At 31.8% G+C, this 25226-nt stretch overlaps 1 protein-coding gene across 1 annotated transcript in view; it reads left to right on the top strand.

Annotated features, from left to right (window-relative positions):
* Positions 1–25226, top strand: part of LOC129223093 (protein O-mannosyltransferase 1-like) — a 69716-nt gene that overhangs the window by 15699 nt on the left and 28791 nt on the right. Inside the window, exons 3-9 of the mRNA XM_054857660.1 lie at positions 1089–1192; positions 4038–4088; positions 8740–8886; positions 19785–19890; positions 20005–20070; positions 20148–20241; positions 20822–20977. Of these exons, the coding sequence (XP_054713635.1) occupies positions 1089–1192; positions 4038–4088; positions 8740–8886; positions 19785–19890; positions 20005–20070; positions 20148–20241; positions 20822–20977 (724 nt within the window). The remainder of the gene's footprint in view (positions 1–1088; positions 1193–4037; positions 4089–8739; positions 8887–19784; positions 19891–20004; positions 20071–20147; positions 20242–20821; positions 20978–25226) is intronic.

Raw genomic sequence — 25226 nt, 5'->3', positions numbered from 1 at the left:
GAAAGGGTGTCGGTTCGGGGACCCTCCTCCAGAAATTTCTTGAAATTAATGTCCGAAAAGCGCCTAAGTAAATGCGTTTTTAGGACATTAATTTCCATTATTACTCCAACCGAACAACTAAAAGTTATTTTAAATTTCTTTCGGGGGACGAGAGAAGGATTTAAAGACCCTCCTTTTCAGACTAACTAGGAAAAAAGAAAAAAATGGTGGGGGGGGGGAGAGAAAGAGATGGGCGGCACCCAGTTCAGAAATCTCTGATATAACGTATTACAATTATTATTATGACTACTTTTCTTTTCTTATAGCTAAAAGTTTTGAAGTTATTTGTGAACAACCAAAACTGAAAATAACTACCATTATTAAATTCCCCCCCCCCAGATTTTGGAGGGAGCCTGGGCCCCTGAGCCCCTTCCTTATATACGCCCTTGTTGGAACATCTATCAACACCTCAAGAATTTGCTGTTTAGTCAAATGCCAAATTTGATATATAACAATTAACTCTTGCGTTCCTGGCCCATGTACTCGAGTACTGTGACATCATTAGTACCCCAGTATGAAAAATTTAATTTAAATAATATTCAGGAATTTGTATTATGATTTTGAATGGTATTGGTGTCTAGGTAGCTGAAACAGTGTGACCCTGCAACGTGCATCACAGATTCTTGAGAAAGTCTGCAGACTATTTCATAGTTTTGGGAGAAAAACCCTCATATATTTCAAGTTTAAAAAGTCTTAGATTTTAGTTTATGAAGGTTTGTATCATATTTTCTGAAATATATTCCACTGTCATATAGTAGTATTAGCATCTTATTTTTAAACATTTTCAAAACTGATTTTCATTTAATGATTTATCTAATGTCGCTAAATCTCGGACTACTTTTTCATTTTTATTTTGGGTCACAAACCCCTAAAAAAAATTCTGCTCCCAGGGTATTAGTTTATTATTATTTTAGCTACAGCCTTTTAAAGTAGTGCAATAGAAATAATTAGATGCATTCAAAAAACAATTATATAAATATGTATATGTACATGGAAATGCTCACTTATATTCTAAATGTAATTTAATATATGTTTCTATCACATTATAGGTTTGACGAATTGCATTATGGCAAATTTGCAAGTATGTATATGAAAAGGACCTTCTTTTTTGACTCTCATCCTCCTCTTGGAAAGCAATTGGTCGCTTTAACAGGTAACACAATTTACAGTTTTAATTTTTTTATGTTTTGCTTTCTTCGCAAACAAAAGCCGGGGGCCGCCAGAAAATAAATTAAGGGGGGCAGAGGGGTGATTCTCAGTTTACCAAATGAAACTCTTAATATTACCAAATGATAAAACAAGAGCCTGTATATATACCTAGATCTATTGAGATGATTTATTAAACATCATTTTTTAAAGTAATCCCAACAAAACAAAAGGCACAAAGTTCAGTTGAAATGAGGTTGGCTATGTTCAAAACATTTGATTACTCAAATTATAAAATAACTTTACTTTTCAAGACTAAAGCTGGTTGGAATACAGTATTAGCATAAAACATTTATTCATAAAAATATTTTGAAAAAAAAAGTAATCATCAAAAATTGCAGAAAATAGATTTTCTGCTGTTCATTATAGTTTTTATGCTGAAAAGTTGAATTCTTCCTTCCTTTTATAGAGACAAAAATATCTGCTGTGTTTTTGCGGTATAGATAAAGAAAAAAACTTAATTTATTTGGTGTTCTCGAAAATGTATAAGATGTTGATAAATTATTTTTGTATTGAACTGAAAAGCAACTTTCAAATAAAAATGCTCAGTTTTTTTTATGAAAAAATTAATTTGTGCCATTTATGTTAGAAAGTTTTAGTAATTATTGATTTTTTGCACATAAGGTATGTAAACACTCAGTTAAAATTCTAACCAAATATTTGGTTGAATTTTTTAAACTTTATTGATTTTACTTTTCTTTCATGCAGGGTTCGTATGGGTCATGGAAATCCTGGAAAGTCATGGAAAAAAACTAAACAGATTTCAGACCTGGAAAATTCATGGAAAATTAATATTTTCATTAAAAGTCATGGAAATTTATTTCAAGTCATGGAAAAATGTCTTGGGCAGTAAGAAAGTAACAGAAGCTAAAAGAACATTAGAAATTTTCAGTGATTTAACAGTATTGCATGTAAAAGCTATTTACATTGGAAAACTGAACCATCCCAAAAAAACGAATGTGAGTTTTGGAATCCTATTGCGTCTACTTCTGTTACAGCCGTCCGCCTTTTTTTGTAATGTGGTTTTACTGCTGCTTATTTAGAATTCACAATTTTTTTCAGCACATAATATATTTTTTTAGAACTAGATTTTGTTCTAGATTTTGCCACACCCACTCCAAAAAGTATAATTCAATTGCATATAAGTTCGTTTCAACCTCTCATACAAAATCACTATTAAACTTGTCAGAGTTTCTCTTAATTTGTTGAAGGCTTTAGAGGTTAAGGTTTATAAAGGTTTGATCGGACAATATAACAAAGAAATAGGGAATTCTAATACTTTAAAAAAAAAAAAAAATTACTGAAAAACGAAGCTTTACTTCAATGAACAAAAATACTGTCAAGTTACATAGATTATTAGATACACTGTTGGCACCAAAGGACAGTATTTTAATAAAGTAAATTTATTTTTGAAAACTTTGTAATGAATCATTCAACCTTTGTCCCATTTATTAATATTCTGCCCCATTTATTATTATAGTAAAACCTGTCTAAGTTGACCACTTTTTTCAGGCACGGACCCTTATCATATAAATCAACCTCTGTAAGTTGACCACCTGTTTAAGTTGACCACTAAAGTAGTGCACCACAGGTGGTTAACTTACACAGGTTTCACAGTATTATGCTCTGTTTATTAAATATTTATTAATTTAAACATCTATAGATTGTATTCACTATTTTTACCTTACTCGAATTAAAAAGAAAAATAAGAATAGCTATTAGTTTCTGTACTATGCGCTGATGTTTTTTCAGTCACAAGTAAATGTTTTGATAAGGTAGTGGCATTCATATAATAGTTTTGCAATACCCATTGCAGAAAATTGGCAAATAGTGCTATTCCTTTCGTGTAACAACGTTATGAAAATTTTTATGAAGTCATGAAAAAGTCTTGGAAAAGTCATGGAATTTTTTCATCCAAATAGAGTATGAACCCTGTTCATGCCAATATAAAATAGAAAATGTTATCTGTTTTGTATCTTTTATAAAATGTAAATGCACAGTCATTTAAAATCCTAAATTTGTTTGCATTAAGTTTAATAATTAATCTGAGATAAATAACATAAATCATTCCTAATGCAAAAGCAAATTAATATAATAAATGGCTAATTTGGTTGGTTTATCAGCAATTATGCACAACTTTAATTTCTTTCTTTCTTGACTTTTGATTGACTAATGATGATATATAATCATGATAACATTTTAATCAATAATCAAACCCAAGGTGCTTAAAATAGGTTCAATAGCAGAAAATCACTTGAATAAATATTCAAATTATTTTCTGCTATTTTGTCTTTTTAGTTACTGAACAAATGATAATAGTAACTGATGATTTAACACCTGACTGTTTTATCTAAAATTAAAATTAGTACTTTGAGTGTGACAATATTAGTAAATAACAGTTTGAATTCATTTCGTGTGCTACACTAACTTTCATTCGTTGTATAAGAAATGTATTTCTTTTACCAATTGTCAAATACATATTTTTTTTTTTTTTTTTTTACTATTCAGTTTCCGAATATTAAAGTATTTGATCAAACTGAATATTTGGTTTGCCTGCAGAATATGCTGTATATCAAACACCAACCGAGTGTTCGGTGCATCTCTAATTTTAACTATTTTTAAATCTTTAGAACTTCTTAAGCTAATGCTTTTACAAGATACAATGAAATATTAGTATTTTCTGTACAAAGAAAAAATTATATTCTTTTAATTTTACTAATAATTTTTTATATTTCTCTCATGGCACAAAAGCAGATATTTATGATCTTTTGATATCATTTAAACCTCTCTAGGGTACTTGACTGGTTTTGATGGAAACAGTCCTTTTGAAAGAATTGGAGGTGGTAAGTAACATTTTGCATTTTAACTTTATAATTCTCTTGCATTTTGCTCCTTCTTTGGAAACCTGCTTTTAATGCTCTGTAACCAAGTTCCCATTCTGCAGGCTAGTATGGATAAAAATTTAACAATCACTAAACAGTTAGTATTTTAAGCATTGTTGAGGATTTATTGTGAGCCTCTTTCAGACTGGAAACTTGGTGTTTATATATACAGCAGAATATTTTTATCACGCCGACCTATACAGGGTGTTCCGCTTTAACCTGCAAGACCTTTGTTTTCGCAATTGTTAGTCCTAGAAGTATACTTCCAATTGCAAAAATGTTCAAAATCAGATGCAAGGTTAAGATATTGAAAGAGTGAAGTAAAAATAAAAATGAGTCAAAAGACACAAAAATTATGTTTTTATATGGGCCCCAGCTCCCCTAACTTATACTTAGGGAAATAATCTCCATTTAAAAATATTACAACAGAAAAAGTTTGAAATTAGTACAACCAATATTCACTGAGATATGAAACACGGCATTTTGTGACTTACATCACTTTTCACTCGCTGTCAAAAACACATTTGGGGGAAAATGTAATGGTTGACAAGTGTTTAAAATTACATGTGTGCATAGAGTGTGATTTTTCAAATTATTCGAGGTTTTGTAGTATCTTTTTGCATATCACGGCATAACATTTGCATTTATTTTTGAATAGCAATGAAAAATATAAATACCTTGTTTTTCTTACTTTGACGACCTGTCATTCTTCTGAAAGAGCGATAAGTTCCAATCTCATCTTCTGTATGGTCCCTTAAAACTTAAAACTGGAATATCTCCTTGAGTTTTGGTCGCACAAATGATAAGTTTGTTTTGTTAGTAATAGTTTTCAATGGAGATTATTTCTCTAAATATTAGTTGGAAGTCCTAAGACCCCTATAAAAAGTTAAATTTCGTTTTTTTTGACTCATTTTTATTTTTGCTTCAAACTTTTAATATCTTAAATCTGCATCTGATTTTGAACATTTTTGCAGTTGGAAGTATACATCTAGGACTAACGGTTGCGAAAATAAAGGTTTTGCATGTAAAAACCGAACGCCCTGTATAACGCAATTCTCTATGAACCGCATAATTCTGCAGAAGTGAACAATAAGTTTTGAAGTTTAAAAAGTGTTTTGCTTTGCAAACATAAAAATTGTTAGGCAAATTATGTTTTGAAACAGTTTTTCGTCTTTCCATCTTAATCCAAGGCTTTCAAATGAAAATAGCTAATATATAGATATTGTCAGCCCCGCTTAATCGGGTAACGTATAAATGAATACCCCTTTTATACAAATAAAACCTCCCGGAACCGAATATTTCCCCATAGATGAAATGTTAATGATCCCCGCTTTACTGAATAATTTCCTCGGATAATCAAATAACACTGATCCTCATTTGCAAATATTTTTGTTGGAAATTTTTTAGAATAAATTAAGAAAGAACAATTATTGACGTAAAAATATAAAGTAATGTTTTTCACCGACAACGGGCGAGAAAAACATTCATATTCCATAGAAACGTTTCCACTATTCTATAGTTTCTTTTATCTTTGCCATTACAAAAAAAAAAGATTGCACAGTCGATAATTGAATTAAATAACACAAAGAAATATACACATTTTAGATGATAATAAATTGTAAAATATTAAATGTAAGACGCAGCTGACAAGAGGTGGGGAGAGTCAGAAATATGTTCCCAAAAGACCTTGAGCAAGCAACCCACTGTCATGGAATTTTTCAAACAATAATGTACTGAAAAAAAGGTGCCAAAACAAAGATTTTATAGCTCAAGTTGTAAGTTACTTATTATAACTTTCATATGTACTTGTAATATACAGTCAATTCGTGATAACTCGAATATTACTATAACTTGAAGTTTTACTTGAAGATTTTTTAAAGATGACTCGAAATTTATTTCGGAAGAATGAGGGGGGGGGGGGAGAAACAAGTGACTAAGAAAGAAAAATTCATTCACCTTCACTTGCAATTCCTGCACATTAGACCTCTAAAGCAAGGAGAACACCTGTTGAGCCAATGTACGATTTTTGTTGTACTGTAACTATTTACACTTATACATGTTGCTGGACAATGAATCTGCTTTTGACTCGAAATTTATTTCAGAGGAATGAGAGGGGGGGGGGAGAAACAAGTAACTAAGAAAGAAAAATTCATTCACCTTCACTTGCAATTCCTTCACATTAGACCTCCAAAGCAAGGAGAACACCTGTTGAGCCAATGTACGATTTTTGTTGTACTGTAACTGTTTACACTTATACATGTTGCTGGACAATGAATCTGCTTTTAAGCTGTCAACTCAACTGATTGTATCTTTATTCAAAGGCTGACCTAAGTTAAGATGAGTTCCCCTTCATTCTTTAGTTCGATCGTTTGCTGATAAGATCCCGAAAGAAGGAGAGAGAGAGTTTTCTTTTAATCGGGGATGTCTAAGCGAAAGTTCAAAACCGTAGATTTAGAAGGTAATCTTATTTATAACATAGAAAGGAATCCAACAATCAAAAAGAAAGATTCTTCAAAAGCTGTACGAATCCATGGCTCTGAAACAAATGAGGATGTGCACCTTTCCTGAAGTAGAATCAGCTCTATTCTAGTGGTTCCAGCAGTATCGAAATCAAGACCAATGCGATTCCTATAAGTGGGTCTTTGCTAGGTGAGAAAGCAAGGAATTTTGCTATATTACTGAACATAGAAAATTTCCACTCTAGTGCTGGATGGCTGGAGAAGTTCAAGACCAAACACAACTTCGTCTTCAGAACTCTTCACCTAGAAACTACATATTGTATTTAAAAACTTTTAGGTTCTGTAATTTTGTCCGTTATATTCACATATTAATTAAAATATTTGATGGGTTTTAATATCAAATGTCGAAAACCAAAACTAGCGGTAAGTCGAACTTCCGATAAGTTTAAAGTTCTTCATCGGTCCCTTTAAATTCGAGTTATTGCAAATAGACTGTACATACTAATTATTAAACTATTTTGTTGTTAGCTTATTTCAAAAACTTTTTGCCAATAACATTAATTAATTCATTTATGTAGCTATTGATTTATTATTATTATGTTTTAAGACAAATGTTGTCATTTTAGAAAGGTAAAGAAAATTTCCCTTCTTAATCCGTATAAATAAAACAAAGAATATATATATGTGTGTATGTGTGTATATATGTATGTTCCCTACACAAATCCACAGTTTATGTCAGATCTGGACCAAATTTGGCAGAGAGGTACTTGGGGCCCCGAGAAGGAACATAAACGCCATTTTCAAACGCCAAAAAAGAACCGAATTGTTTGAATTTTAATTTTAAAAGTCAAAAATGGCCTTAAATGGCTCTTTCGACTCGAAATAATTATCCGATTTCTTTAAATCAGGAATCTACAAATTTCAGTTTCTACAAATTCAAAAAAAGTGCTGTAAAATCCCTGGTAAAAAATTAAAAAGCACTTTTAAGCCTAATTGAACTCTATTTTCATATCAGAAAACTATTGTTTGTGCGATCTCATTTTCAATCAACTTTCAGAAGGTTGCCACATTTTTTTCTCGGCTGTGACTAAATAAAATTTTGTTTTCGTTTTGAGGTAAAAATTTCCCTTTTTGATTATTATTTGGCGATTTATCTTCTGTCTTTTATTTTAGGATTTTAGTTGTATTTATGGATTGTTGCGTTTAATTTATTCGGGAACTTTTGATTTGACGTTTTCTTTTTTTAAGAATGATTATTTTGACGGGAAATTTCAAAGCATTTTTTTCTCTAATTGAAGCCTGATTGTTGAACATGCTTCACTTGACAAAACTTTTATTTTCAAGGTAGACCGTGCAAAGACGGGCAATGCAGCCAGTCAAATAATATTTCTGAAACTGACAATATTCGATTAAGCTCAGCGGACAGTATATTCTGAATATGAATTTCAAAATTTCTGAAATGATCTATATAACGCAAAAATCTGCATAATGCAAAAGCTCTGGTCCCAAGGTGTGCGTTATAACAGTCTTCTACTGAAATTATAAAAACTCTTTTATGTAAACAAATCCTATATAGAAGTTATTTTTTTAATTTTTTTGGTGTGATTTATTTTTGCATTCACATATTATGGGAAATAGTATTTTGTGTTTGTATTTGAATGAGGCTCCCATATAAGATGTCTAAGTATACAATAAAATACATAGTAAACTTGTTCAAATGCATTTAGTGTGAGACAAGAAATTTTGCATTTTACGAAAGCCTGGTTTAACTCACCTAGCTTGGGGTGGTAACTTACTGCTTATGTATAATATTGTGTTAAAACTTTCATTTAAGGACATTAAATGTCAGATTTTTTTAAAGAGTAATGATGTGATCAGTGTGTATAAAAGTTTTATTCCTGAGGTATTTAAAGAAAAAAAAATAATAATAGTAATAATAATGATAATAATAAATTTAAGATGCTTGTTTGCTATTTTTTTTAAAAAAATCTGGTTCACAGAAAAATCTATTTTATTGCAGGTATGTTATCATTTAATTTTTTCAATCCATGTATAGAAGTTTGTAGATTCCTTTGAAAATTTTTAATTGCTGCTTCCTTTCAACAAAGCAAATAATGTATTAAACAGTTTGTTTACTTTAAATATATTTTCAGAATATGCCAGTAGTGTCCCTCTTCAAGCTTTACGCTCTGTACCTGCCTTGTTTGGAAGTCTTCTTGTGCCTTTGATATATTATTTGGTTATAGAATTGGGGTCTACTCATCATACTGCTGTTTTGGCTGCCGCTCTCATTATTGTGGGTAAGTATCATTTATATGTGTAGTACTAATGTTCAAAAATCTTGTGTTTTATTAAATACAGTGCTTCTAAGTAGGTCAAACAATACATGTAAGAGGTTTAAATCAAAAAGTACTTATTGGGTGTTTATCGCTTTATTTTTTCAAAAATATGACTTTAAACTCCTCAAGGATGGAAAAGAGCTGTAACAAGTATAGGTTACCAGAACATCTGAAATATGCCACAAGCATAGTTCAAATACGTGTTTTGTTTGAATGAATTTTCTGTTGGGCCTTTTCAAGCCATCCTCAGACCTTATTGCTGAATTTCCTCCCTTACTTCCCAACCACAGTATGCTGTATGTTTCCTACTGAAAATTGAATTACACTCACTACTATTAGTTCAGCCAACAAGGTGTTACAGAAGACCACCTTTAAATCGTTGATCTATAAAATGCTATTCTCCAAAAGTGGCAACATTTCAAAAGTAAACAATAAGTTTTGTAGTTATAAAAGTATTATATTTTCCATTGCAAATATACCAGTATTTTCTAGCAAATTTAATTTTGAAGCAGTTTTTTATTTTTTCACCTTAATTCAAAGCTTTCAAACAAAAAAATGTTTTCACCGTAAAAAAAAATGCAAATACAGCTACTATGCAAACTATAAAGTTAGCCAAAGTGCAGAGTAATGCGAGTTCTTTAGATTATGAAGAGGAAAAGGGAGGAGATTCCCTCCAGAATTTTTTCGAAACTAAAGTCAATTTAAAGCTCTTCATAGGAAGGAAGGGTTTGGGGCAATTTCTCGTGGTAGTGCGGCTAAAAGCGGAATTATAAGCTATTGTGCTTAGGTTATGAGATTGGGTCATTAGTTAGAGAAAAGTGTTCAAAGACCTTCCCGAAAATATTTCAAAATTTAAATTTTTGAAACGTTATTTTGGGCTACCTTTGAAGATGTTAGGGGAGAAGAAGATGGGACATGAGGATTTAGGAATCTACCTGAGAAATGTTTTGCAATTGAAAACTTAATGACGTAATTTTAGTCAATATTTGGGGGTGAAGTTGAGGTAAGGGTTGGCCATTCAGGTGACCTCTTGAATTTTTTTTGAAACTGAAGACTTAAAAAGGCATTTAAATTATGTTTGGTCACATTAGGAGACATGTCAGGGGTTGGCGCCTGCCCCTAGAAATTTTTTGACATTGAAGATTTAAAATTCAAATTCCATTCTATATGTATAGATGTTAAGAGGGGATTGGGTACTACAAGCACTTTGTTTCTTTAGAATTGTCATGAAGATGTTTTATGCATATTAACCCCATTATGTTTGAGATTTATTATTTATGAACTTACTTTTTCAGCATTGCACCCATATTAACGTTAATGATGTATTAGAGAAAATGTCATTGTGTTGCTGAGTTTTAATATTTTTTAGAAAAACAAATAAAGAAAAAAAGTAAATATATTTAAAAGATAGCTTTGGTAACCCCTAAAATTTGAGGGCTGCAAATAAATTCTCACATTGCCCATGCAATAGTAAGGTCCTGGGATGGGGCCCCTTGGTCCTTATGTTATTGCCCACCATATTAATTGACGATAATCATTAAAATATTGTACATTACAGCCCCATTTCCTAGTTACTTTCTCCTGACTGGATGTTATTGGGTGCAGTCGGTTTGTCCTTGGATATGGATTTTTAAAATGTTCAAATGGACATACGTTTTAATTCTTTCTTCCGTAAATTTATTTGAAACTAACAGTTTTTGAAATATATTTTCCTATCTTTAATGGAGGTGCTAAAAGCTTCAGAAACCTCTCCTACTCCATTCATCAGACTGAAAGTAGCTCTATACTCCCCGATTAAATGTCAATTAAATATTACGTTTTAACTTTTTATTCCACGTTTTTTTTCTCTTTTGTCTAAGGGATAGAAAAGATTTTTGTTAGAGCAGGGCCCTTGCAGGCGTGGAGCTCAATGTAGCCCTTTGGGTCTAACCAGCCTAAGGCCGCTTGTGTTGGCAGGAGTATTATTTACAATTTTAAAAATCACAAGATTGTTGATTTCAACTTAATTTGACAAACTCTCTTTAAAAATTCATAAAGTAAGAATTCTTTTGTTTTTTAATTTTGCTCATAATGTTTTAAACTAAATTGTAAAAGTATATCCTGCAGTGAAACTAAGTTCTATTATTTTTCCTGTTACCTACGTATTAAAAATTTCCAAAGGTTTTGATGACTAAAATGTCAGAAACTGAAACTTGTAGTGAGTCAGACTTCTAATAAGTTGAAGTTTCTTTTTGATTCCGCCAAACTGAACCTATCTGGACTTGACTATGTTTCGATTACCTAAAATGAAATATGTGTGTCTGTATGTATTACGTTTGAATTGCATAAATGCAAAAGAGATTCATAGAAAGTATCAATGATACTTGTGAGTTAAAAATGTCCATAAAAAGTTGTTATACATATATACTGCATCCCCATTTAACCTGCAAAACACCTAATTCTGAAATTGTTAGACATATATCCATATTTCCAAGTGCGTAAATGGTTAAAATTAGATGCAGATTTAAGATATTAAAAGTTTGAAGCAAAACAGAAAATCAGTGAAAAAATATGAAATCTAACTTTTATACAACCCCTAGGTCCTCATAGTTATATTTAGGAAAATAATCTCCATTGAAAACTAATGCCAATACAAAAAAAGTGAAACATTTGTGACCAAAACTCAAGATATTGGAGTTCAAAACTCGAGCCCTCAGAGTAAAGACGTGCGGTTGCGAGATTAGAACATATTGCCCGTTTAGAAGAATGACATCTTGTCGAAGTAGCAAAACATAATATTTATCTTTTTCATTGCTATTAAAAAAAAAATGCAGATGCATGATATGCATAGGCGGATTTAGGACTGAGTTCCTGGAGGGGCAGGATTTTTTTTTTTTTTTTTCAGCAATATTAATTGTAATCAAGGCTGATTTAATTTCCATGGCCCTAAGCTTTTTCAGGTTTTGGGTCTCTTTTTTAGCTTGCACAATTTTTACCTACCAACAACCTACCAATTACCCAATTTTAGGGGGTCCGGGGGGTTTCTCCCTCAAGGAATTTTCGTAAAATATATATAAAATTCTGCATTTTGAAGCCTTATAAGGCAGGGGCGGCATTTCACCATTTCATTTGGGGGGTCGAGTTTCTAAAATATGTATAACCCCAAAGCGAAACTAAACACACATTAGCTAACAAGAAATGGTCATAAAATCGGTTTAATATGAATAAAATTAGTGTTTAGAAACAATTAATACTTTGATTCATTGACTAAAAAGTTATCATACAAAACATCTCGCTACTAAAGTTTTTATACCTTTTGGAAAAGTTATAATGCATGATTTTTGGAATTCGGAAGAGCAGGGTATTGTGTTACTAATCTATCAGTGTCCAATGTCGTGCTGTTTTGCCAGTTTAGCTAAATGGAAAAGGTATTTTTATCCCCCTTTGTGCTTCGAAAATATTTCTCTAACCTCATGAGACATAAAAAAATCTTTCTCTACTAACAGAGCTGATTGTAATAGTTAAAAAAAATTGAAGTAACCCAAAGTTATGCATGAAAATTATTATGAAATATAAAGTTATGTATGAAAAGTATTATTATGTATGAAAACACTTTTTATAACTTGCTCTTCAAAATCAACCCAGGCTACTTCAAAAACTGTGAGAGGCTTAAACATTTCATCATTGAATAATCTAGTCATGTCGGCGCTCTCAGCTTCAATGAGATATCATCTGTTTCCAGCTCTGTTATTCACTACTCCAGACTTATGAGTCCATAACAAAGACGAAACTGCAATCTCTGGATGTGAAAACCATTCTGTAATTTTTCTTGCCTCATGCTAAAACTTCTACTCACAGTTGAAACATTTTATTTTTCATTTTCAAAATCCAATTCAAATAACCATAATCCCAGCCAACCATACAGAATAGTAATTATCATCAAATCTTGTGTTAATTTCATTCGAAACTGAATCAATTACTTCATACAAAATATTCAAAAATCATTGTTTGACTTCACATCATCATGTGAATTTTTGTCTTTTTTTTTTTTTTGCGCCTCTTTAAAATTGGTTTAGAGGAAGAATTTTTTTGAAAAATTTCACAATTGATTAAAATATACGTCTATAAAAAATCTATTTTCAGTTTCAATTGTAGATTGAACTGTGGTAGTATGGCGCACAGATCAGTTGTAGATTGAACTGTGGTTTGAATAGTCGAGTAGCGGATTGAAGATATAGATTTTGATAGAGTTTTTTCAAAAACCTTTTCCCGATGCAAACAAATTGAATAAAAATTCAAACGAAGTCATACATGCTAAAGGGCATGAGCTTTTTCACAATTGAAAAAATCGTTTTGCAGTAATGCTTCCAGTCGTCAAATCACTGCTTTGAAGTTATAGAGAAATGTTTTTATCGTTTTAACGCTTGAAGATTATCTTGTGTCACTCCAAGATTGCATAATTATAGAGCCCCATAAAAGGTATTTGGTTGATATGTCTTTTTTATTCAATAATCACATGCGTTTTTAAGAAGTTTCTATGAAAGCATTATAATGTATTGAGCAGCTGAAACGTGTTTCCAGCAGAAGAAAGCGATGAACACTCATTAAATAAATGTTCACTTCAAAAATGAGCGTAAAAGTGAATGTAAAATGTCAAGGAATTTTCTTGTGAAAACCATGCTGCCACATCACTTTTCACGAGCCTCTCATATTGGACATACCATCGTTACACTGGGCACACAAGCGTGAAATATTTAGCCTATATGAGGCAATGTCTTTTTTAATTAAAATTAACCATGGTTCTTTATCAGTTTTCTATGTTCTGAAAAAGCCGAAAATTCTTAATGAATTTCTAAGTCATCATCCAAGTAACAAAAAACACTTTTTCTAGTCTGAGAATGTGTCGACTTTCATCAAATAGTTGCTGAAAACCAGCGAGATTTCCTTTAATGAACATTGATTTCCAACTTACATAAATTGAAGTCACCCATTTTCTATCATTCTGCTCAAAAAATTAGGGGGTGCGACCGCCCCCTCTTGACCCCCCTATTTGCCGCCCCTGTTATAAGGGGTAATTAGAAGTACCAAAATCGCAGAAAAAATAGCAAAATACTGTTTTGTGATTTACAATAATAAACAGTAAAAATTATCTTCGGATTGACAAATCAGTGATAGCAGTCCTCTGAGAGAAAAGGCGAGGCAGCTGCCCATTTGGACAATTCATAATTTATACACTTGATAAGAAATAAAATTGAAACACCCGTTGCTTAGGAATTTCAAAGACTCATCTAATTTGTTTCAAGGACTCAAGAACAATTAAAATTATTTAAGGCACTTCATTTGCCCTTTAATTTTGTACTAGATTGCACAGTTTTTCAGTATTGTTCAAACTTTGTAAGAAACAACTTCTTTAAGTTTTAAAGACAAAAAAAATTAGATTTCTCAATTTAACAACTTTTTTTTCAATTACAAGCAGTGCAGAAATGAAAAGGAATAGCATAGGCGGATTTAGGACTGAGTTCCTGGGGGGGCAGAAATTTTTTTTTTTGGAGCAACATTTTTATTGCCCCCCACTCCCATGCTTTTGTCTGTTTCCTATGATGCATAAGTCCATGCTTTACTTTTTTGTGTGTCGTTTTCATTAATGTGCGTTTCATGCTGTCCTTTTCGAATTGACCTTAAGAGATGGAGCTGGTATCAAGAATCAAGAGAGTGACTCAGGGCTCCCTTTTAAGTGGGAAACAGAATATCTCAAATTTTACTGGTCCGGGGGTTTCTCCCCCGGAGGAAATTTTGTAAAATGGATATAAAATTCTGTATATTGAAGCCTTATAAAGGTTAATTGGACAGACATAGAAATTGATAACTAGACTATACAGTTATACAGTATTATTCAAACTTTAAGAAACAGTCATTTTAAGTTTCAAAGAAAAAATAAACTATAGATTACAACAACCTTTATTATCATTACAACAACCTTATCATTTACAACATTAATTATCATTACATTAACCTTTTTTTAACATGTATAGCCTGGAGCAAAGGAGAGTCAGGGGACATGATTCAGTTATTTAAATGTATCAAAATGAAAGATGTAAATAGATTAAATTTTTGCGGGGAAAGCAGGACGAGGGTTAATTTTTTTAAGCTATTTAAATGTCAGGCTAACTTGGAAATTAGGAAAAACTTCTACTTTAGTAGGGTCGTGGGTACTTGGAACAGCTTGCCGAAAGAGGCGGTTATGAGCAAGGGGATGGATAGCTTTAAGAGGGACATTGATCTTCATTGAGGACTAATTAATTGACTCTGACCAGTCTAGCTGGGCCCGGAGCCTGTTGCTGGTTGTCTCATTTGTATTTGTATTATAAGTAGTGCAGAAAACCAAAAGGAATAGAGGTAGTGTATCATTTTTTTCCCCTGGCTAATCAGATTAACAATATGGTGTAGAAGTAATTGGAGCCCACTTTGCTTAGGATTTTCAAAGACTTATCTAATTATTTTCAAGGACTCTAGAATAAATAAAATTATTTAACGCACTTCATTTGTACCTTCCAGTCTCTGATATTTTAGTACATGAATGTAAATTTTTACAGTCCTGTTCTAAATTTGTAAGAAACATTTATTTTAAATTTAAAAGAAAAAAGAAACCATAGATTTCTGATGATAACTTTTCTTCAGTTGCAAGTGGGGCAGAAAACGAAAAGAAATAGAAGTAGTGTGTATTTTTCCCCGTGCTAAACAGACAGACAATATGCAGAAAAAATAAGATAAAAGCAATCAATACAAAAGAATTCCCAAAATACTGCATTCGGGATTGAATAAATAGATATGAAACAAGAGCAAGATATGAAACATGTGAGTTACAAAAATGTATTTCAAACAATATGTTACAAACGTGAGAACCATGATTTTTACATTTTTAATACAGGAGGTGGCAAGGAGCTGAATTTGACATATTTCAGCATTCCTCCTCCTCTACCATTTGTTAGAAATTTTAAAATTTAAGGTTTGTAGCCACACGTTTCCAAATGTTCAAGGTTTTCAAGCACTTAAAAATGAAATTAGTTTTTTCAAGCAATTTCCATTTTTTAAGGAACAAATCATGAATTTTCCTTTTTTTTTGGGGGGGGGGGGGAGTTAGGAATCACTTCAAAGCAGGGGCCCTAAGCAATAGCTTGTTTATCTTATAGGCAAATTGAGCCCTGTTTGTAATTCACTCTTACCTGCAGATTTTTGCTTGATTTTTTGTAATTTTTATGAAAATTCGTCAGTTTTTACGGTTAAAGGATTTTTTCGACTTAACCAATCTTTGTTAGGTTTTTATAGACTTTTATAAAATTTCAGCAAATTTTTCCAAAACTGTTGATGACTCAATTCTTTAGATTTCAATAATGACAAGGACTGTCTCGCTTAGACTTAGATGATTATGACTTACTTTATAAATACTGTTTAAAAAGTAAGGTAAGTAAAATTGTACTCTCCCTCTAAGTAAAAAGATTTATTTAATCAGAACACTCAGATAACTGAAATTTATTCAGTTTATGATAGTATTTATTTTCTCTCTCTCTCTTAAAAAAGAGAGAGAGAGAAGGGAAAAAAACTAGGTTTTTTAGAATTTCTCAAGGGCCAATTAATCTACTAAGAACAAATATTCTGCACAAATATACTTTAAATGTGGACAAAAATCATAACGAGTAGATCGTTCAGTTAGCGCAAATGGGGGGGGGGAGTTTTTTCCCTTCTGCTTTGGGTTCTAATTTGTTAAAGTAATCGTCAATTATTATAAAGTGTTGCGGCTTAATGTATAGCTTGTTTAGCCTATATTTTCATTCATATACTTGCCCAAATGGTTTTCAGTCCAAAATAGTGAATTCAGACACATTTTCAGCACCCCAGTGAGAGCTGTACTATTTGTATTTAATGTTCGTTTTTTTGTTTTTGTTTTTTTTTTTTTTTTTTCATCCTTTTCTTTTCTCCCATCAGAAAAGGACATTCGCTTTTCTCTACATTTTCATTAAACTATTCAAAAAAGAAAAAGTCATGATTTTTTTGTTTTAAGATTTTGGAAGATGTGTTGTTACTATATAAAGTCCTCCCAAAATTGGGGTGCATTGCCCCTGATGCCTCTCCCCTATAAATCCACCCATGCCCTTCTAAACTATTCAAAAAAGAAAAAACAATAATAATTTTCTTTTTTTTAATTTTTGGAAGGTGTGTTGTTACTACATAAAGTCCTCCCAAAACTGGAGGGGCATTGCCCCCCTCTGCCCCCCCATAAATCCGCCCATGAGGAATAGAGGTAGTGTTTTTTCCCCCCGGGCTGAACAGATTAACAATATGCAGTGGAAGTAAGATAGAAATAAACAATTCAAAAGAATTTCCAAAATACTGCACTGCATTTGGGATTAAATAAACAGCAAGATATGAAAAATGTGAGCCATAAAAATGTATCTCAAGTAATATTACAAAAATGCGAGAACCATGATTTTTACATTTTTGATGCAGGATGAGGTAAGGAACTAAATTTAACATATTTTGGCATTTATCCCTCTACCCCCTTCCATTTGTTATAAATGCTTAAATTTATGGTTTGTATCCATACTTTTCCAATTTTTTAAAGATTTTCAAGCACTTTAAAATGAAATTTATTTTTTCAAGTTATACAAATACAAATGCAAATACAAATGTGACGACCAGCAACAGGCTCTGGGCCCAGCTAGGCTGGTCCTAGTCAATTAATTAGTCCCCAATGAAGATCAATGGCCCTCTTAAAGCTATCCACTCCCTTGCTCATTACCTCCTCTTCCGGTAAGCTATTCCAAGTGCCCACAACCCTGCTAAAGTAGTCGTTTTTCCTGATTTCCAAGTTAGCCTGAGATTTAAATAGCTTAAAACAATGACCCCTTGTCCTGCTTTCCCGCAAAAATTTAATCCATTTACTTCTTTCATTTTGATAAATTTAAATAACTGAATCATGTCCCCTCTGACTCTCCTTTGCTCCAGGCTATACATGTTAAGCCTATTAAGTCTGGTATCATAATCTAAATCTGAGAGTCCCCTTACTAATTTAGTTACCCTTCTTTGAACCCTTTCCAATACAAAAATATCTTTCTTCAGATAAGGCGACCAAAACTGAACAGCATACTCCAAATGAGGTCTTACTAAACTCCTATATAAAGGCAGAAGAACTTTCTTAGATTTGTTTGAAATAGATCTATTGATGAACCCAAGCATTTTGTTGGCTTTGTTACTAGCAATACTGCACTGTTGACTAAACTTGAAGTCCTGATTTATAAAGACACCCAGATCCATAACATTTTCTGCCTGATTTATGACTGAACCCTGTAAACGATATCTCATATGCTTATTTCCATGACCTAAGTGTAGCACTTGACATTTCCCTACATTAACTGCCATACCCCATTTATCTGCCCACTTAGTAATATGATCTAAATCCTCTTGCAGCTGTTTTACTTGTTCTTCATTTTCGACAATCCCCATAACTTTTACATCGTCAGCAAAACAATTCATGCTTCCAGAAATATTTTCATTGATGTCATTCATAAATATAATAAACAAAAGAGGCCCTAAAACTGATCCCTGAGGAACCCCACTTAAAACATCACTCCAATTAGAATGATTTCCTCTCACAACTACTCTTTGCTTCCTACCAGTAAGCCAATTTCTAACCCAAAGTAAAGTTTTTCCTCCTATTCCAATGTCAGCTAACTTGCTGAGAAGAGCAACATGCGGTACCTTGTCAAAAGCTTTTTGAAAATCAATATAAACAACATCCACACATTTTTTGTTATCTAAAGCTGAGGTAACCTTGTCGTAGAAATGCAATAAATTAGTAGTACAGGATTTACCTTTCCTGAAACCATACTGCAAACTAGTCAACAGACTATTAGTCTCTAAGAACATCATGATCTTAATTTTGATCAAAGTTTCGAAAATCTTACAAATCACCGAAGTCAAACTTACAGGTCTATAATTCCCAGCAATACCTTTAGACCCCTTCTTGAAGAGTGGCGTTATGTTAGCCAGCTTCCAGTCCTCTGGCACCGTACCCGAGTTATAAGAAGCATTGAAAATTTTCAAAATAACATCCACTAATTCCTCTGCACATTCAACTAAAATTTTTGGATAGATATTATCTGGTCCCGGAGCTTTAGTTGCTTTAATCTTTTTCAAATGAAATAAAACCTCCTCCCTGGAAAATACAAAATCCTCAAGCTGTATAATTGCTTGTGTCTTGTTAGTGTCAACTGTTGAGTTCTTTCCTTTTTCTTTTTTTCTTTTTTGTTAAGGAACAAATTATGAAATTTTCGGGAGTTAGGGTCCTTCAACAAAGTGGGTGCCCTAAGCTATAGTTTATAGGTAAATCTTTTTTTTAAATCTTTGTTTCAGTTTCTAATTTGTTGAAATAATCGTTGATTATTTTAAGTATTGCAGCTTAACATAAGTGGATATTTTTGTTTATATACTTGCTGTATGGTCATACTAATATCAATTTTTTGTGTTGGTGTTATTTTTCAATGGAAATTATTTCCTTAAGTTAAATTATGAGAGTCTAGGGACACTATAAAAAGTTGGATTTCATAAATTTACCATTTTGTAGAAAGAAGAATATATCTAGGACTAATGCTTGTGAAACTAGAGGTCTTTGCAGGTAAAATAGGGACTTGCTGTATATATGACTTTATATGTATGACAAATTACAAAGCATAAAAAAATTATTTGTAATTGTTTTATTCAACAGAATTTTGCTTTAATTGTATAGAATTTTTGTAGTTTGAAAATATATTTTATTCATATAATTATTATTTCAAAATTTCATTGTATCAGTCGAGTAATTTGTTTCATTTTTATTCTTTTAGAAAATGCATATTTGACCCAATCTAGATTCATTTTAATGGAAAGCATTTTAATATATTTCTCAGCATTTGGACTACTAGCTTTTCTGAAATTCAGAAAAGTGCCTAGGTATTTCTTTTTTGTGTTTGAACTTTACTATTCAAATTAATGTGAACTTTATTTTAAAGTTTTTACTATTATCAAGAAATGTCAGTTACTTGCATTATTTTTTTTACATTTTAGGGCTTTTAGTTTTCCATGGTGGTCCTGGTTATTTCTTAGCAGTGTATCTCTTACTTGTGCTATATGGTAAAACAATAAACCGTTACTATGAGTATTCTGTGTAAACGTTTTGTGCATTATCACAGATTACTTTCTTATTTCAGTGTAAAGTATTCTGGAGTGTTTACTGCTTTCCTTGTGGTCACACTACTTATATATGATTACTGGCAGTTAATATCAGATGCTACTGTTAGTGCTGTAAGTTATGATATTTATATTGTGGAAAATGTGTTTTTAATAAACTTTTTTTAAGAATGAGGTTGTTTTACGATGTTGATTCATTTTATTTATTTAATTTTTTTCTCTTTTTGGTTTGAATCATTTCTGCACATGATTTAAACTGTATTCAGAGTTCTGTTTAACATCTTAACTTTTTTTAAGCTTAAGTTGGTTGTTTTTTATTTCTAGGAGTTGAAATTTATAATGTGATAATTATTTATTTTATTTATTTATTTATTTATTTACAGTGAAGCACCGTTTATACGTTTTTGAAGGGACTGTATGAAAAAGCGTATAAAGGAAAAAACGTATAATAGATATACGTTAATGTGTATTTGACTCTGCAGGGACCAATTTAAAAAACGTATAAATGATAAAAACGTATAAAGTGAAAAGTATAAATGGTGCTCCACTGTATTTAGAAATACTATTTCTTGTGACATATATCCTTTTGGCAGAATATCCTCTTTAAAACTTCCTTTTATTTAAAAAATTCTGAAAATTTACAAATTAGCTTTTAATCAAAAAATTTAAACTTTTACAAATATTTCTTTAACAGATGCAGCTTTTAATACATCTGTTTGCAAGATTTATAGCAGTCATCATATTGCCATTATGTATTTATCTTTTCATATTTTATATCCATTTGAGCATATTGACAAAAGCTGGACCTCATGATAACATCATGACTAGTGGTTTTCAAGCAAGTTTAGAAGTAAGTTCTAATTTTTATCATTATCCTTGTCTCATTTTTCCTTTTCTTGCTTATTTGTTATTAATATTATAATTTTCAATGATGTCCAGTCTTGTATTTTTTAAATAATTTATTATAAAATCTTGTTTAAAAATGTCAGCCTTTCATTATTTAACCTTCTCAGTGCTTTCCTTGCCTGTAAGTGATGCTAAACCACACTTGCCAAAAAGGTAAATAAAATTTGTCAGTGTTAGACAATATTTAATATTCTTTTTCTTAGACTACTGAAAAAAAAAGAGTATATCATTGACAGATTTTTGTTCATAGCTTCTTTTCAGTCAAATGAAAGTAGCATTTTCTGAAAGAAAAAAAATTACATGCATGCACATCGGCAAGTGTCCCTATTTTTTAACTATTTTTATACTACAAAACTATTAAAATAGTTGCTGAATTTCTGAAAAATTGCCACTATTGGAGGTTTTTGTTATGTGAAATTATTATTCTCTACTGAAATCTTCTTTCATCTGATTTAAATCGCTACTAAAGGCCCGTCCCGAACTTGTTGGGGTGGAAAAGTTATCTGTCTTTAATAAATGTTATGCTGATTTTTTTGTTTTAAATTATCATGGTATACACTATTTTTTGTTCCATTTTTATGAGGATTTAAAAGAAATTGATTCACTTCATTTCCTAACTAAGAGATACCAACCGTTTCTTCCCCGGGAACAGTATAATCTTCCTAAATGTAACATCGTACTGTGCTTAGTTGTACGTTTGACTTTCAATTTTGATGATGGTGATGGCATAAGAACTTTTCATTCGAAATTGCAATTACTTATATTGGAAATGGAAATGTGCAATGACCATGGGAATTCGAGGAATATCAGCTGACTGACCTGTTGCTGATCCAGTAAGAATAATACTTTAAATCATATTAGTCCATATTGATTTTACTTGGGGTCCATTTTCATTGTATACAGAGAACAAATTAAAGTTTCGCAATGCAGTTATTAGAACACCACCTAAAATTTTAATAGAACAAATATGGTCTTTTAAAAGTGAATTCACTTCATTTCCTAATCAAGAGAGACCAACCTTGACTTCCTCCTGAGCAATATAATCTTCCCATATGTAAAGCTGTACGTATGACCTTCAGTTTTGATGATGGTGATGGCATAAGAAATTTTCATTGGAAATTGCAATTACTTATATTAGAAATGGAAATGTGCAAGGAACATGGGATTTCGAGAAATATTCCTGACTGACCTGCTGCTGATCCAGTAAGAATAATACGGTAAATCATATTAGTCCATATTGATTTTACTTGGGGTCTAGTTCCATTGCATACATGACAAATAAAAGTTTCACAACGAAATTATTGGAATACCGCCTTTAATTTTAATAGAATGAATATGGACTCTTAAAAATATTCTTAAGATACAGAGATCGTACAGCGTCTCTAAAAGGAGACGACTTTAAACAGACTTAAAGTATATCTGCACGCACTCATCAATGGGAACCACAGGAATAGTTTGGTAATAGTTATTGGGCAAAAGCAAAAATGACACCTCTCTCATTGTTATCTTACTCTTTTAGTTCATTTAGAATCCACAGTTTCTATATACAAACAGTAGCTCATCGAACATCCGTAATACATTATGCGGCAAACCCTTTTAAAGATGCTATCCAAATGATCCATTTTTTTTCTTATGAAATGTACAGAGTCTTTCTGAAGGGAGCCCTTCAGTTTTTCGATCACTAAGAAAAAAAATAACTACAAAAACATCCTCAGTCTGCCTGTTGATTTTAGTTAAATTTATTAAACTTTTTCAGTTCCACCGGGTATGCCGATAAACATTATTATTATTTTTTTATTCTGGTATAATAGGCGAATCGCTGATCATTTACTAATTTAATTGCTTGATTGGAAATGTACTCATTCAGTAGGTTGCAACCATATATTAATCTTTTCTGGAACATATAAACGTACAAAATAAACCCTCTCGCTTTATAATATTAGTAGGGGAGAGGAGGGAGGAATGGGACAGTGGGTGGAGTGGGACAGCTAAAATTACGGCAAAATAAATCACTTCATTTTATTGTCAGTTTGACCACTAGAGGGCCTGTTTGTAGCTTCTTTTTGTTTCATACTTGCAGTTTTTCCAGCAGGTAGTTTCAGTTAATAGTTGGAAAAAGTTAAATTTCTGACCTCCAAAGTAAGTATCTAATCTATTTTTGGTTTTATTTCTTTATTTATGTAATTTGTAAAACTAACATAATATATAATCATTGTAATCTTAAGTATATAATGTATGCTTATCTGCAATTTAAATAAGCCTAAAAAACAGAATGGTTTATGTGACAAGTTATTTTTTAGAAGCAATGTGTAGAGGGAGGAATGGGACACTCCGAAGAGGGAGGAATGGGATATGCCCCATAAATATGTCCCTTCTGTAAAGGGGCTGTTCAAATATTACGTAAGCATGTTTTTATCAATTTTTGCATGTTCAAGCATGTTTTTATCAAAACCTGGAATATATCCATTTAACAGCGAGCCGTTTGGAGATGAAGAGTTTTTGACATTGTATGTAACAGACCATCCCTTGCCGGTAAATAACCATAATAACAGGAAGTTGTCTTCCTTCACCATCTAACCCACCTGACAATCCTGTTAATATTGTTGTTAGCATGCCATCCTCATCTCATATTTTGTCGCTTAGTCCTGCAGACATACGGCCATTTCCCAAAGCAGAACCCAGGAATCCCCTGAAGAAAAATAAAGGAAAGAAGAAAGGACAAACAAAGATATTGTCAGATACCCCAGAAAAGATAGAAATTGAAGAAGCAGAAGCTGCCAGACTAGAAAAAAAAAGCATCAACTAAAACCTGTATGCCAAAAAACTAAAAGTTAAAAAAACATTTGAGTTTAAAGATAAATCCAGTGATAGTGACGGGTCAATTTCTTTACACGACACTTCAGATGAAGAAATATTTTATCCTCATATGCATGATGACGTGGAAATAGCACAAGAGGTTGACTGGATGGAGGACAAACCAAACATAGGAGAAAATGAATTTGTGTTTGTCAAATTCATTGCAAGGGTGGAGAGCATTTATGATACTGAAAGCTACAATGCAAAAATTTATGAGAAAGGACATGAAAGGAAATTTTAATTTTCTTCAACAGGATGACTGTAGCATTATAGATAAAACAGATATTATCATGAAATTACTGCCACCACAATTGGTTGGTGGGACTAGTAGAGCACAGTCTTGTTTTTCTTTTAATGTCGACCTTTCTAATTATGACATTCGCTAATTTTTCTGTAATTTTCAAATGTGTCCCACTCCTCCTATACTCATGTCCCACTCCTCCCACCCTGGAGGGAGGAATGGGACAAAATTCTTGAAAGTTGTAATTAGTCAAGTGTGAAAATAATAAAATGTTTAAACATTGTGTATATTTTAAAAATGTAGTTATAATATGCAAGTTTATTGTGTGACCTTTTGCATTTATGAATAAGTAGAGGATTATGAATAAGAATCATTTATGTGAAAAGTGTCCCAATCCTCCCTCCTCTCCCCTATAGATAAAAAAAACCTCAAAGAGTTGTCCAAAATGCATGCAAAATTACAGCTTTTAGAGAATCACGATTAATATCATCTCTCCACGCTACTTGAATTCAAAAATTAATTTGCTCAAAGCGAATCCCAGTTATAATTCATTTGAATAAATTTTGATGCATTAACATTCTGCGAGTCTAAATGTATTGTGATGTCCAAGGCTAGAATGCTATATACCTTATCCTCTGCAGCCTCAAATACTTGTATAGGTTACGGCGGTTCTTATGCCATCATCGTTAATTTATTTTAGGTTTTTCTATTCCTTAGCATTCAGTTCATAAGGAACCTTCAGCTATTCTATCAATGAAAGTGGGAGACAATCCGCCCTTGTGTTTACATGTATAACAATAGATCAGTATGAAGCATAAATTGATAGCGAATACAAACTATTGGTTTGAAAAAATAGTATAAGCACGTATATGCATAATTTATTGCCTATGTCACTCAGTAAAAATGCACCTTTCATATAGTGTAATAATTTTTTAAATAGCTGCAATGGTTCCGGAGATTACCTCGAACATATAAACACACAAAAATCTGCCCTCTCTCTTTATAATATTAGCATAGATTACTTTAGTGGTCCTCTTTCTGGAGCCACTCATTTTCTCAAAAATAAAATTATGACAATTTTTTAACCTTTTTTTTT

Source organism: Uloborus diversus, chromosome 5, assembly GCF_026930045.1.
Source record: "Uloborus diversus isolate 005 chromosome 5, Udiv.v.3.1, whole genome shotgun sequence".
Taxonomy (NCBI): domain Eukaryota; kingdom Metazoa; phylum Arthropoda; class Arachnida; order Araneae; family Uloboridae; genus Uloborus; species Uloborus diversus.
The sequence above is the reverse complement of the archived record's forward strand: the minus strand, read 5'-3'. Positions and strand labels throughout refer to the sequence as shown.